At 44.6% G+C, this 14,642-nt stretch overlaps 1 protein-coding gene across 3 annotated transcripts in view; it reads left to right on the plus strand.

The window, feature by feature from the left end:
• The window catches only part of LOC126281893 (myrosinase 1-like), a 114,590-nt gene that overhangs the window by 16,987 nt on the left and 82,961 nt on the right, over positions 1-14,642 (plus strand). For all 3 annotated transcript variants that reach the window (XM_049981209.1, XM_049981210.1, XM_049981211.1), the window contains exons 2-3: positions 4,694-4,827; positions 11,142-11,276. In XM_049981209.1, the coding sequence (XP_049837166.1) occupies positions 4,694-4,827; positions 11,142-11,276 (269 nt within the window). The remainder of the gene's footprint in view (positions 1-4,693; positions 4,828-11,141; positions 11,277-14,642) is intronic.

Below are 14,642 nucleotides of genomic sequence, written 5' to 3' on the forward strand. Positions count from 1 at the left end.
AACTACTTTCACTGAGTCAGAGGTTCTACGCACCTACGAGAGGGAACGTTGGTGGAGTTCTTTCTCTGTTGCAAGCATCGCTTCCCACAACCAAAGAAAGTCACATCTCCCAAAGAGGAATTCTGTCTGTCATACGTGCAAAAGCAGTTGGGACATGATTTCGCTGCCGACACACACGTGTTGACTCTTGTTTATCCTGTTCACAGTGCGTTGGCCTGTTTGTATGAAGTGATCGGTCACAAGGCCAGACCTCTTCTTCAAATGGGAGCTACCACAAAATTTTCCCCGACACTATCACACGAGCTGTGATGTTCAATAATTTGTAACACTTGTTCAAAAGTAGGATCAAAATGTTTGAGAATTTGTTCACGAAACCATTCCTTCTGTAGCTCACTGAAACCTCGGAACGGTGGAATGAAACGAGACGGTGACATGCATGTGGTTACCTGTTGTGATGCATCAGCGGCTTGTGGGAGCTTTACTATCTTTCGTCCGAAAAAAAGCATGTCGTTTGATAATTTTTTTTCTCGGGATGTGTTATATATAAATGTCAAATTTGGCCAAAATACTTATTGATATTTTCTCTTCAAACTGGAATTTTGTCGACCGGAAATGAAAAGGCGGGAGTGCCATCGGAACGAAACAAAATTCCGATGTAGACCTCCACGCGCGGTATGTCACAGGTCAGCCGGCTAGTCTGAAATCAAAACTGAGTTGACGTTAGCGAAGTGTATAATATTCTTTAGGAGTTTTACCTCGCTTAAGTTATTTGGACCATAGGAAAAAAATAGCTGTCATTTGAAAAAAAAGGGTTTTTTCATCGATTTTTCGACTTCGTCGGACTAATAAAAGTATTTATAGTTGATGAATCGGAATAAAAGTGCTACTACTCCTACACAATTTAGTTAGCTTCGTCCGAAAAAATATTCATGGCAATCGGTTCAGTAGATTTGAAGTTACTATACCGCGCGATAAAAAAAAAAAAAGTCATTTCGAGAAAAACGCGTTTGAAGTTTTGACTACATATAAATGCAATATTATGCAACTTACGTTCACTCTGCTATTCCGAGTCCACAGAATAGTCCTTCCTCTTCCTCATAGAGGGCGTTGTGCTCAATTTGGGCCACCCTGCACTGCTCAGGTTTCGGGCCGTTTGAATCCGGTGGTCATCCGAATGCTTGGCGAACTGCTTCGAATGAGTCCCATGGTGACGTCCATCGTTATCATGGTCTTCAGAATTGCTGAATACCCTTCGCTGAAGCTGCTCACAGCCAGAAAAGTGGCAGTCTCCACAGTCTTCGCACCAGAATGCAAATGCTTGGGGGCTAAGTTCCAAACGCACGTGTTCAAACTTTCATTCGAATTTTGTGTGTTTCCTCCCAAGCAACGCTACAATAACTCGTCCTCCGAAAGAAAAAAAAGGCCGATTTCAGGCGCGTACATTTTTTTGTTCAGCAGCGAATAACAAACATTTCCGTTCCGTATTCGGAAAAATCGTTTCGGGGGGGGGGGGGGGGGGGGGGGGGGATTCTAAACACTTTTATGGACCCAAAAATGCAATTTAAAAAAAATCAATTTTTTGAACCAAAAGACAGTAAACATCCCCTTAATGAGCTTGCCGATTGATATCATCAACTGCGACATTTGGTGGTGAAAATGGAGAAGCTGCTTTAGGTCATAGGTGGTGTAGGAGGCAGGTTAGGGGTCATTAGTATGAGAGGAGCGCCGCAAAAGATTATTGTAATTCAAATACACAAATAGCGAAACCTTTGTGGCCGGCCGCGGTGGTCTCGCGGTTCTAGGCGCGCAGTCCGGAACCGTGCGACTGCTACGGTCGCAGGTTCGAATTCTGCCTCGGGCATGGATGTGTGTGATGTCCTTAGGTTAGTTAGGTTTAAGTAGTTCTAAGTTCTAGGGGACTGATGACCACAGCAGTTGAGTCCCATAGTGCTCAGAGCCATTTGAACCATTTGAAACCTTTGTGGCTAGTTTGCAAGAAAGAACACGATCAGTAGCAATACTCCTCTGAAAGAAAAGGGAGAAATATTAGTGACAGGTTGTGATGGAGCAATGAACAGTGAAGCTGCGCTGGTTCTGTAACCCGTGGTACCAGATGTTGTGATGGCTACTGTGGGAGTCAGCACCAACACAGACGAGCGAGGAGCGAAGTTGCGATGGCCGCTGGCAGGAATCCAAAATGATCAATACACGGCGCTTTCAAATTAATAGGACACTTGATTTTTAAAAAGAAAAGAAACGTAACTTCTCATTATGAAATGGCTTCCTTCGCCTGGTACACGCAATTAGTACTCTCAGAACGCAGGCTTTGTATCGTCTTCCTGTTACTCAGTAGATGCTCTCGAAGACTGTGATCGGAGCGTAGCCCGACCAGGGACAGGCGACTGGTCAAGTCCGTGTTGACAGGGGGCGCTGAACTCTCGTCTTCCCACTGACTTCTCGGTGCCGCTTCGCGGTGCTGCACTGTTCGGTGACCAGTCGGTGCTTTAGGACTGCCCAGTCACGAGCCCAGGAAGGGCGCTGCAGACGGCTTCATGCTGTTTGCAAAGACACTCACGCCAGTCGTCTGCTACAATACCTCATTAACGCTAGATTTCGGAAAGCTTTTCACATGAATGAGCCGAGTAGAAATCGCAGCTCAGCCAATGCACTGTCCTTTTACACCTTGTGTACACAATACTACCAACATCCATGTGTGTGCATTTGGCTATCCCTTAACTCTTTTCGTCTCAGTGAAGAATGCGAAATCCCGAAGATTGGCTAAAATTAACAGACGCGCGAAATTTGGCACGGACTTCAATGCGAGATGCCTTTAATAGGTTCCACAACGAAACATTGTCTCGAAATTTGGTAGAAAATCCGAAGAAATTCTGGTCGTATGTAAAGTACACAAGCGGCAAGACGCAGTCAATACCTCCGCTGCGCCGTGCCGATGGTACTGTTACCGACGACTGTGCCGCTAAAGCGGAGTTATTGAACGCAGTTTTCCGAAATTCCTTCATCAGGGAAGACGAATGGAATATGCCAAAATCTGAAACACGAACAGCCGCTAGCATGAGTTTCTTAGAAGTAGATACCTTAGGGGTTGCAAAGCAACTCCAAACTTTTCATACGAGCAAGTCTTCAGGTCCAGATTGTATACCGATTAGGTTCCTTTCAGATTACGCTGATACAATAGCTCCCTACTTAGCAATCATACACAACCGCTCGCTCACCGATAGATCTGTACCTACTGATTGGAAAATTGCGCAGGTCGCACCAGTATTTAAGAAGGGTAGTAGGAGTAATCCATCGAACTGCAGACCTATATCATTGACGTCAGTTTGCAGTAGGTGTATTCAAACATTAAGAATCACCTCGAAGGGAACGATCTATTGATACTTAATCAGCACGGTTTCAGAAAACATCGTTCTTGTGTTCAACGCAGCTAGCTCTTTATTCGCACGAAGTAATCGTCGCTATCGACAGGGGATCTCAAGTTGATTCCGTATTTCTAGATTTACGGAAAGCTTTTGACACCATTCCTCACAAGCGACTTCTAATCAAGCTGCGTGCCTTTGGGGTATCGTCTCAGTTGTGCGGCTGGATTCGTGATTTCCTGTCAGGAAGGTCGCAGTTGGTAGTAATAGACGGCAAATCATCGAGTAAAATTGAAATGATATCAGGTGCTCCCTAGGGAAGCGTCCTTGGCGCTCTGCTGTTCCTGATCTATATAAATGACCTGGGTGACAATCTGAGCAGTTTTCTTAGGTTGTTCACATATGAAGCTGTAATTTACCGTCTAGTAAGGTCATCCGAAGACCAGTACCAGCTGCAAAGCGATGTAGAAAAGATTGATGTATGGTTTGGCAGGTGGCAGTTGACACTAAATAACGAAAACTGTGAGGCGATCCACATGAGCTCCAAAAGAATTCCTTTGGAATTCGATTACTCGATAAATAGTACAATTCTCAAGGCTGTCAATTCAACTAAGTACGTGGGTGTAAAAATTACGAACAACTTCAATTGGAAAGACCACATAGATAATATTGTGGGGAAGGCGAGCCAAAGGTTGCGTTTTATAGCTAGGACACTTAGAAGATGCAACAACTCCACTAAAGATACAGCTTACACTACACTCGTTCGTCCTCTGTTAGAATACTGCAGCGCGGTGTGGGATCCTTACCAGGTGGGATTGACGGAGGACATCGAAAGGGTGCAAAAAAGGGCAGCTCGTTTTGTATTATCACGTAACAGGGGAGAGAGTGTGGCAGGTATGATACGCGAGTTGGGATGGAAGTCACTAAAGCAAAGACGTTTTTCGTCGCGGCGAGATCTATTTACGAAATTTCAGTTACCAACTTTCTCTTCCGAATGCGAAAATATTTTGTTGAGCCCAACCTACATAGGTAGGAATGATCATCAAAATAAAATAACTCAGTGCTCGAACAGACAGGTTTAGGTGTTCGTTTTTCCCGAGCGCTGTTCGGGAGTGGAATGGTAGAGAGATAGTATGATTGTGATTCGATGAACCCTCAGCCAAGTACTTAAATGTGAATTGCAGAGTAATCATGTAGATGTAGATGTAGATGCATGAGTTTGGTCAAAATAAACAAAAACTTTGATATAGATCTTGAAAACTAGGTTTTTATTGAAATGACGTTGACGAAGCTTAAATGTTTGTCTGCCTGTGAAGGAAAAGGAGAGAGCATCTGGGACCACATGTTCCACGAACAACCTATTTTCACCACGGACGGCGCCACCGGCGACGTCGCCTGCGACAGCTACCACAAGTATAAGGAGGACGTGCAGATGCTGAGGGCCATCAACGTGAGTACTGCGCCCCAGCGCACACTTCCAACATTGCGATCCTAGCTCGTTAGATTAGAGTGTGGGATTAAGATGAGTAAGCCTAGTTACCTGAAATGGCTTTCTCTTTACTAATAGCCTGCAGATCTGCCAAACTAATACGCTATCTGATCAAATGCATCTCGACACCCCTTATTTAACGTGTATGTGAACACTAAAGGTCTAGAGAAGCGGACCTGCCAGTCTAAAAGGAGGTGGGGAGCACTGTGTTCTCAGTAGAGAAGCAGTAACGGTAAGGTGGGTCGATCAGGACAGCTCAGTGACTTGAGCGTCGACTGGTCAAGCGACAAATCCATTACGAATATCTCAACCCTTCTAAGGCTGCCCAAGTGGATTCTTGGTTATGTGACTGTCAGATGGAAACGCTACGGACCTGACAGACAAAAAGATTGGGATACCATGGTCCAGCAGCTCATGAGCCGCAAATTCCAGGAGTTAATGTTAAGTGACTTCTGAGATGGTGTAAAGAGGACGGAAGTGGGTGACTGGAGACGAGCAATTTTGAGTAATGAATCTCGCTACACCCTGTGGCAATCTGATGGAAGTTTCCGTCAGACGCCGATAGCAGTCAGTCACACGGGATCTGAAGGTCCCAATGGGGCTCTCCTGCTGAGTCATGCCTACAACGGCTCTGGACTACGAGCGCTCTCTGCCGCTGCGATATATTGTGGTCAGCGGCAGCCAGACAGTTCAGTAACGCTTGGAGTTTCTTTGATACATGAAGCAATGCAGTTGCCACCCAGTCATGGTTCCGACACCATCGTTCTCCTTCTGTTCAGAGCATTCCACCCCTGTTGACAGAGAGCGGGACTCTATTTCTTGCTGCATTACTTAGAATGAGTCTCTGTACGCTTGGAGAAATGCAAGTTAAGTATGTCTTCTGTGTACTGTGTTAAGTTGCTCGCTAATCATTACATCTCCTGTCCAGCTTTCCTACGATATTTGCCACACGACTGTGTAGCTCACCTCTCCTTACCCCACAACGTCGCACACTACAGAAAATAACTCGTCTCCCTTAAACTTGTCCCTAAATGATACAGTGGTCCCTACCCTTGAGAATCCTCGTCCGCTACCGCTCCTCTATCATCACGGATCACTCACCCCCACCCCCTCACCCCCCCCCCCCCCTCCCACCACCCTGCCCATACACACCATTACTAAACACTTCACATTCTTTTTCATCGATATTTAAATAGCCTTCCAGAGCTTTCTCTCATCGCCGAAATCCAACCTTCTTCCAACCATAGCCTACCCTATCCATCCCATTCCATATAAGGCTCCAACCCACGCTTCCTTTGTCAAGTTGACGTCCCTTTCCTCTCCTAACACCTGCATCTCATCAGTTTCTTACCAAACAGACATCCAGTGTCATTTTTCCATAAAACGTCCTCGCCAATACTTACCACATCCCAGTCCATGTCAACAGTTTCCAGGGGCCTATGTTCCACTGTCCTCACGATGAGCGAATGTTAATCTCATCGCTCATTTAATCATAAATTGTGCATCGGGTTTTCTGCCGGTAATCCATGTCGTACTTACACGTTAATCTTCTTGAGGGCATCACTGGGATAGCACTTGAAGATTGCAACTTACACGATCGAAATATCATACAAGTACGACCCAGATTACCAGCAGAAAACCCGTTTTTCCGAGATTACAATGCCGTCCTGGGAAAACCGGAAATCCTACTATAAAGACGAACTCCGATGGCTGAAGAGCGATAATTCAGCCGCTGCCAGCCCGCTGCGAATAGAGGAAATGTACGAGCAGCCTTCGAAAAGTACATAACCTACACATTATTCCCGTAGCCCAGCTACATTTGATTGAAACTTACACCAGACTTAAATGACAAAGACACACTTGTTTTTCAACTCCTCTGTAAATAGCAATAGGAACATTGCGCCAACTTTGCAGCTCTTCGACGACAGAAATCCGCTTCAAGGTCATAGAGCTATTCGAAGGCGGATGTGTGAATTTCGTAATCTTTGGAAAATCTTTCACCCCTCCCTCCCCCCAGATGTTGGTCATTCGGGTCGACGTCGATGGCCGTCCTCCCAGAGTAACATCACCCACGTCTGGGCCACCTCAGCCGAATTGTTGGCACCAATCCACTACGGCTGGATGGCACATTGCATGTGATCCATAACCTGCTAGAACTTCAAGGTGAATCTGCGTGCAATTCAGACGCTTTCCGTAAGAGTCGTTGAACTTTGGAATACGTTTCCGGTGGCCGCTGATTTGACTCCCACACTGTGGTGCACCTGTTACCCATACTGCGCAGAACTGTGTCCACTGGAAACATGTACTTTATTCTTGTTGCGCAGTGGGCTTAGTGTGAGACGACATGTGTAATTCACTTACTGAATCACTTACTTAAATAGCGGCAAAATAAAAGAAACCTCTACTAGGTGATGCGTTCCAACAGTCACTCCAACTGAAATCCCGTGAGTTCACCTCTTTGTGCAACCAGTGGTACCTTCCATACAGCCTGTAAAAAGCAGGAAATTACACCCGAGTTTTCAGTCCTTGAGACTTATACCTCACCACCCGCAGACGTCCTGTTCAGCCAACTAAAACAATACAATAACTTGCATCAAAGCCCAATCGAAAGCTACCCTCGAACTCCCACGTACCAACCATCCAAAAGAAAGCCCACATTGAACAGATCTACTAAATCTACTAACGATCTGAATACGGCGTGTAAACTTCCCGACCACCTAACAGACCCTGAGCCGTCCAGTACTCACCTATACAAACGTTACATAGATCTCCGTCCAACGTTTTACCACTCCTTCCAAATAATCGAGCACCTTGCACTCCGCCTTGCGTTCCATATCTCTTCGCCCTCGGCCAATCGTATCTGGTACCCGCTTATTAAGTTCCACCACAGTCGAAAACCAATGTCGCCAGAAGGCAGCGTAACATAAACTTAAAAGCTCGTACTTTTGCAATCCAGTGGCTTTTCTATCTCACTTTGTAATTCACTATGCCAAAAGAACCAGTAAATCACACTGTTCATATTTCAGTCCACGTTCAGTGATATTGCAGTGAATCCATGAGCTCAATAATGTTTCGTACTTCAGTAAAAATAAGGCACTTTGCATCGAGAGATAATGGAACGATTTTCGATACGGTGGGGATAAATGATGGTAGCTAGAAAACCTATGTCTCAAGCACGGTACTGCCAATAGCTTCAAAAAATTCTTTATGAACATCAAAACAGCATCTGCTGGATACACTGGCATCACAGTCCAAATGATCAAGTTTATTATTGACTAACTACTGCCTTCATTAAGAGATACCTTCAACATCTCCTTGATCGTAACCGTTTTCCCTGAGGCCTGGAACCAAGGAATTGTTAAGCCAATGCACGAGATGGACGCTGGTACAGCAAACTCTGACTAATTCCCCATATGTGTTCTTCCGGCGGTAACCATGATCGGAGAATGTATGGCCCACGACCCGAAAACCACTACTTCAGTACAGATAAACTATCAGACGAATACCAATTTCCAAAACTACTGCAGCACAGAATCTGCTCAAATAAAAACAACAGCCGATCTGAAAGTAACCAAGGATAGATAGGAACCGACAGTCAGGTTATTTTAGATTTAGAACATCTTTTGACCTTGTCGACTTAGATATTTCACTTGGGAAACTTAGGAGCCGAAATTTTTCTCTACTATCACTGTAATGATTTCACTCGTACCTGACGTCTTGCCAACAATGTACAATTTCTACGCAGATTAGATTGAAACCAGCTACAGACAATGTCAGAACTGACCTGTGTGTATAATGAATATGAATGATATAGAATATAGGGTTAAGACTCAATCCATTCAAAACCCTAGCAAACCTGCTTGCTCATTCTAGGCTCATGAGCTCGAAGTATCTGGAATCCCTACTATCTTTAAATCGGATAAAAATAAATTCCTCTCACTCAGCAAAACTCTATGAACAATAACAGATGAAAATCTAAATTGCGCTGAGCACACAGCTACAATGTGCAAGAAGGCACCAGCATCAGTGCATGCCCTATAAAAACTTAACAGAGCCTCCCCTTTCAACCTACAAAGCGTGTAAAACCTAAGGCAAGTAAAATAGCTCGATAAAGCATGGACCGTATATAGAATGAACTAGTATAGTACAGTACAGTTCAGAAGGTAACTGGAAGAAATACACAATGAGACGAACAGAAATGACAGTTTTATTCTAAGACTGTAACTGCACTGAAGTCGCCGTGATTAGTGATGGTCCCCTGGACATTAGAAAAGGTGGGATACGATTCTTAATTGAGTGTGTGATTGCCAGGGGTGGCGAAGCAATCTCTGCAGCGAGGGCCCACGTCTGCCTCAAGGTTGGTGAGCAGTTCTTATGATAGGGTGTTCCATTCCTCCACCAGCGTCGTAGAAAACTGCTGGATGTCCATTCGTGCAAGTAGCGTGCTTCAGTACGTCTCCCCAGCACACCCCACTCGTGGTCGTTGGGATACAAGTTGGGGAAACAAACAGGACAGTCCATTCGTCGAATATCCTCCACCTGTGCCACTCGATTTGGTCGCTCATTTTTGTCCCTAGAAACGAAGTCGGTGACGAATACATCTCTCCGAAGACGCCAATGGGAAACGAATAGTGTCATAATAACGCAGACAGGTGAATGGTACCGTGTTCAAATACTTGGGGGGTCAGTACGCCCTCGCGAGATTATGCATCACCTCATCATCCCATCTCATCTAGACCACCAAGCTGGTCATGCTGGACAATGCTGGCCGTACCCTCATAAAGCGTCAGGTGGGAAGTCGCAACGCACTCAGGAACGTTGTCTGACATGATCGTTTTGGTGGCCCAAGTGTTAAGGTGTGGGAAGGTATAATGTTGGGAGGGCGTATTGACCTACACAGCCTTGAACACGGTACACTCAACGGTATTGTGACCCTGTATCCCTCTTGTGCGTCTTTTCAGGGGTGCATTAGATGGCAACCGCGGCGAAAACTGTAGATGGAGAAACTCTTGAAATGAGAGGATATCTACATCTACATCCACACTCCGCAAGCCACCCGACGGCGTGTGGCGGAGGGTACTTTGAGTACCTCTATCGGTTCTCCCTTCTGTTCCAATCTCGTATTGTTCGTGGAAAGAAAGATTGTCGGTATGCCTCTGTGTGGACTCTAATCTCTCTGATTTTATCCTCATGGTCTCTTCGCGAAGTATACGTAGGAGGGAGCAATATACTGCTTGACTCTTCGGTGAAGGTATGTTCTCGAAACTTTAACAAAAGCCCGTACCGGGCTACTGAGCGTCTCTACTGCAGAGTCTTCCACTGGAGTTTATCTATCATCTCCGCAACGCTTTCGCGATTACTAAATGATCCTGTAACGAAGCGCGCTGCTCTCCGTTGGATCTTCTCTATCTCTTCTATCAACCCTGTCTGGTGCGGATCCCACAGTACTGAGCAGTATTCAAGCAGTGGGCGAACAAGCGTACTGTAACCTACTTCCTTTGATGCCGGATTGCATTTTCTTAGGATTCTTCCAATGAATCTCAGTCTGGCATCTGCTTTACCGACGATCAACTTTATATGATCATTCCATTTTAAATAACTGCTAATGCCTACTCCCAGATAATTTATGGAATTAACTGCATCCAGTTGCTGACCTGCTATATTGTAGCTAAATGGTAAGGCATCTTTCTTTCTATGTATTCGCAGCACATTACACTTGTCTACATTGAGTTTCAATTGCCACTACCTGCACCATGCGTCATTTCGCTGCAGATCCTCCTGCATTTCAGTACAATTTTCCATTCTTGCAACGTCTCGATATACCACAGCATCATCCGCAGAAAGCCTCAGTGAACTTCCGATGTTATCCACAAGATCATTTATGGATATTGTGAACAGCAACGGTCCTACGACACTCCCCAGCGGCACACCTGAAATCACTTACTTTTTTAGTTCTATTACTACCATCTTATTACCATTTATGATATTAAAATGATTTTCTTTTTCTTTGTAACTCTAATATAAAGACTGCTGTGTGAGTAAGTCCCTGGTACGATGTAAAAGGTGGTGTGAAGGCCCTAATCTAGTTAACTTAAATACAAAATAGAAGAAATAAATAAACTATTTTCTAGCTGTTCTATATCACGGCAGAATATTCAGAAAGTATATGACGTCTCTCCGGCTCCTAGGGCAAAACACGTCGAAAGAGGCAGACAACGTACTTTATTTGTTTGTTAAAATCTCTCTTTTTCTTTTTTTCATTTCTCATTCTCCAGGCTACAGCGTACCGATTCTCCATCTCGTGGTCACGCGTGCTACCCAAGGGTGACCTCAGCGTCATCAACCAGCCAGGCATTGATTACTACAACAACCTCATCAACGAGCTGCTGGCCAACGGAATTCAACCTGTGGTAAGGAACAGCCACTTTTTTCTCATAATGGATCACTCCTGAATGACTGTCACGTTCCGAAATGTACCACACCATTGCTAGTTATTATTTCACAGTACGTTCTGCCCTCTTCGAGTATTTTAATGGATATAACCACGTATATACAAAGACAATTTTCTTCCAGTACGCTTTTGGAACTGATATTGGTCCACCATAAGCCGTGAAGTATTCGAAAGCATTATGTGATGTTGCACACAACATTCGTCTGCACAATATTCTTCGCTGGCAGACATAATAAAAGTCGTCAGAATAGCCCCGAATCCTATTGTCATAAATTAGTTATATTCGAGTGCAGTACGTCACTAAGAGCAAAAATTTTTAGTATACTTGTTCAATAGTTTAACCCGTTTGGAAATTGTGCACAAATTATCATTTTTATTTCTGTTTGTAAAACTGAATGGCGCTAGGAGGAGTACTCATAAAATTGTATTTATCACCACGGTAAATAAAGATGTAGGATTAATACGTTTGTTTGTTGGCAGTCAGGTAGACGTATGCAGTCGTGGTACACAGTAAAACCCCTTACCGCGGTACCGCATCACGTCGGTAGACGAGCCAAAGGAAAGTTGAGCAACCTATTGATACAGTGCAGCATTGTGCAATAGTTAATGCACTTTCTGCATTTGAAATGGAGGAATGCCGCCCTAACAATTCGTGCTGACGTGGTGTATCATCATATCAGACAAGTGTTAAGTTGAACCTTTCTGGTACAATAAAACTAAGTGCCGGACCGAGACTCGAACTCGGGACCTTTGCCTTTCGTGGACAAGTGAAGATCAGAAGGTAGGGTACAAGGTGCTGGAGGAAGTGAAGCTGTCAGTACGGTTCGTGTGTCGTGTTTAGGTAGATCAATTGGTAGAGCACTTCCCCGCGTAAGGCATAGGTCCCAAATTTCTAGCATCGGTCCAGCACCAAGTTTTAATCTGCCACGGAGTTTTACATCAGCGCACACTGCGCTGCGAAGTGAAAATTTCTTTCTGGAAACATCTACACCGTTTTAATCTGCCAGGGAGTTTCATGTCAGCGCACACTCCGCTGGTTCCCGGGTTCGACTCCCGGCGGGGTCAGGGATTTTCTCTGCCTCGTGATGGCTGTGTGTTGTGTGATGTCCTTAGGTTAGTTAGGTTTAAGTAGTTCTAAGTTCTAGGGGACTGATGACCATAGATGTTAAGTCCCATAGTGCTCAGAGCCATTTGAACACTCCGCTGCAGAGTGAAAATTTCGTTCTGGAACATCCCCCAGGCTGTGGCTAAACCATTTCTCGGCAATATACTTTCTTCCATAAGAACTAGTACTGCAAGTTTCGCAGAATAGCTGCTGCCGGAAGTTTCATATCAGCGCACACACCGCTACAAAGTGAAAGTTTCATTCTGGAATCTTAAGGTGGCGCTGATGTTTGGACTGTATGTAGTCAATGTGGATGACGATGCCGGATTGACAAATCATGTCTGTGTGGAAATCCGAAAATCACAAGACACACACACTGTTGCTCGAAGACTGGTGCACCATAGTCTAGGCAAGTCTGGGAAAAGCGTAAAATAGTTATGAACCAGTTTTCAGTATCTTTCCCGACATTTTGTTCATTAAATAGGTCGCCGTCTGCTGCGAGGACATGCTGAAAAGCAATGACCCCTCATTTTTCATGCGAAAACCCTTTAAGCTTTTTCAATAAAACAAACGTTACCAGATGTTGAAAAAACCGCTGATACGTGTTACAAACTCTTACTCACAGTAACTCACAGTAACCAACTAATCAACAGCCTTGTGATTGAATAAGTAATAGGCCATTTGGAACGAATTAGCAACACCCCGCAACTAGGGGAGTTAATACCAACAGTCTTTAAATGTCTTGCTCCCCATTAAATAAACAAACGCACAGTAATTAAATGAATAACAAATCAAACACAATACGCTCCACTCAAACTCTTCAATGGAGGCCAAGCCAAAACGAAGATTACATTAACTGACTAGCACTGAAGTCACACTAAAGGTTATCTCTGTGTTCCCAGACACACATGGGGCAAACTTATACAAGACCAGATTTTGAATGGAGCACATCAGTAAAACCGGTAGTGGAGTTAACTCGTGCCACTGAAAATTAAGGTACTGGACCGGGGCACAAGGTGGTATACAATGAGGTTACCTTAGTGCTATACTGCGCTCCAAAATATTAATTCAAATGGCCAATTTAAAATTAAGTACTCATAAACCAGCATTAATTAACGAGGAGTGACACAAGGTCACTCGAAGGGATGAGAACACTTAATTGAAAGGACAAATGGCGGAAACGGCAGTAACATCAAACACCTTCTCCGAGTTTTAACCAGGAGTCACTTCCCGCTATACAAGTAAACTTTTAACCAAGCACAAGGAAGGAACCTCAAAGAGAAAATTCGAATAAAAACCCCAAAAGATTATAAAGGACAGGGAACCCCAACCATTTAAATTTAAAATAAATTAGCTCTTCACAAAGGTAGTGTAAACGCGAAGGCACCATTAAGAGGCTACCGAAATTGGTTACAAAAGGTCTTATACATTTGCTCCTTTTCTTTAAAGAAACACAAGGCTGCTTAACTTCTGGCTTCTGCTCGACGTCAGGTATGGCTCGTGTAGGATACATCAGGCACCAACCCAAGCTAGGCGGTCGCAAGGCACGGCGAGCAAAATCAGGAGAGCAGACAGGCAGGCAGCCAACACATATCCTCCACGCTGAACCGGCAGACCGCGCACAGCCAACTCCACATATACGTGGTCGCTTCCACCTCGTACCTCGTGGCGTCTCAGCAGGTAGCCCTAGCAAACTTCAACTACTCCTCGCCCCGCGAATGCGTAAAACAACAAGGCAAGCAAAGATAAGAAACATCGAAGGATCGATAATGGACATCCAAGAGACTGGCGCGCCAGTAACGAGCGCCACGGCTCAACCGCTACAGTTGTAAAGTTCTTTTATTATCACACGACCGGTTTCGGGCTCTTATAAGCCCATCTTCAGGTGTCGTAACTTGGTGCTGTCACGCCCCGAGCTCCGCGGTGGAAGTGTACAAGGCACGGTATGCTACCTACGAGCACAGCGTACGATGGCTGAAGATGGTAGTATAAGAGTCCGAAACCGGTCGTGTGATAATAAAAGAACTTCACAACTGTAGCGGTATTTTCAACATCTGGTATAATGCTCAGTTTCAGATGTTCCTCCAACACGGTTGTTTGTAAAACAAATGTTATTAACGTTCGAAGTCTTTATTCTTCACTTCTACATATTTATTTCTCAGAAAAGTCATCCTGGCGAGGAGCACATTACTCCCAACGAGGTACCAGTTTGTTAATACC

Source organism: Schistocerca gregaria, chromosome 7 (assembly GCF_023897955.1).
Source record: "Schistocerca gregaria isolate iqSchGreg1 chromosome 7, iqSchGreg1.2, whole genome shotgun sequence".
In the NCBI taxonomy this organism is placed as follows: Eukaryota; Metazoa; Arthropoda; class Insecta; order Orthoptera; family Acrididae; genus Schistocerca; species Schistocerca gregaria.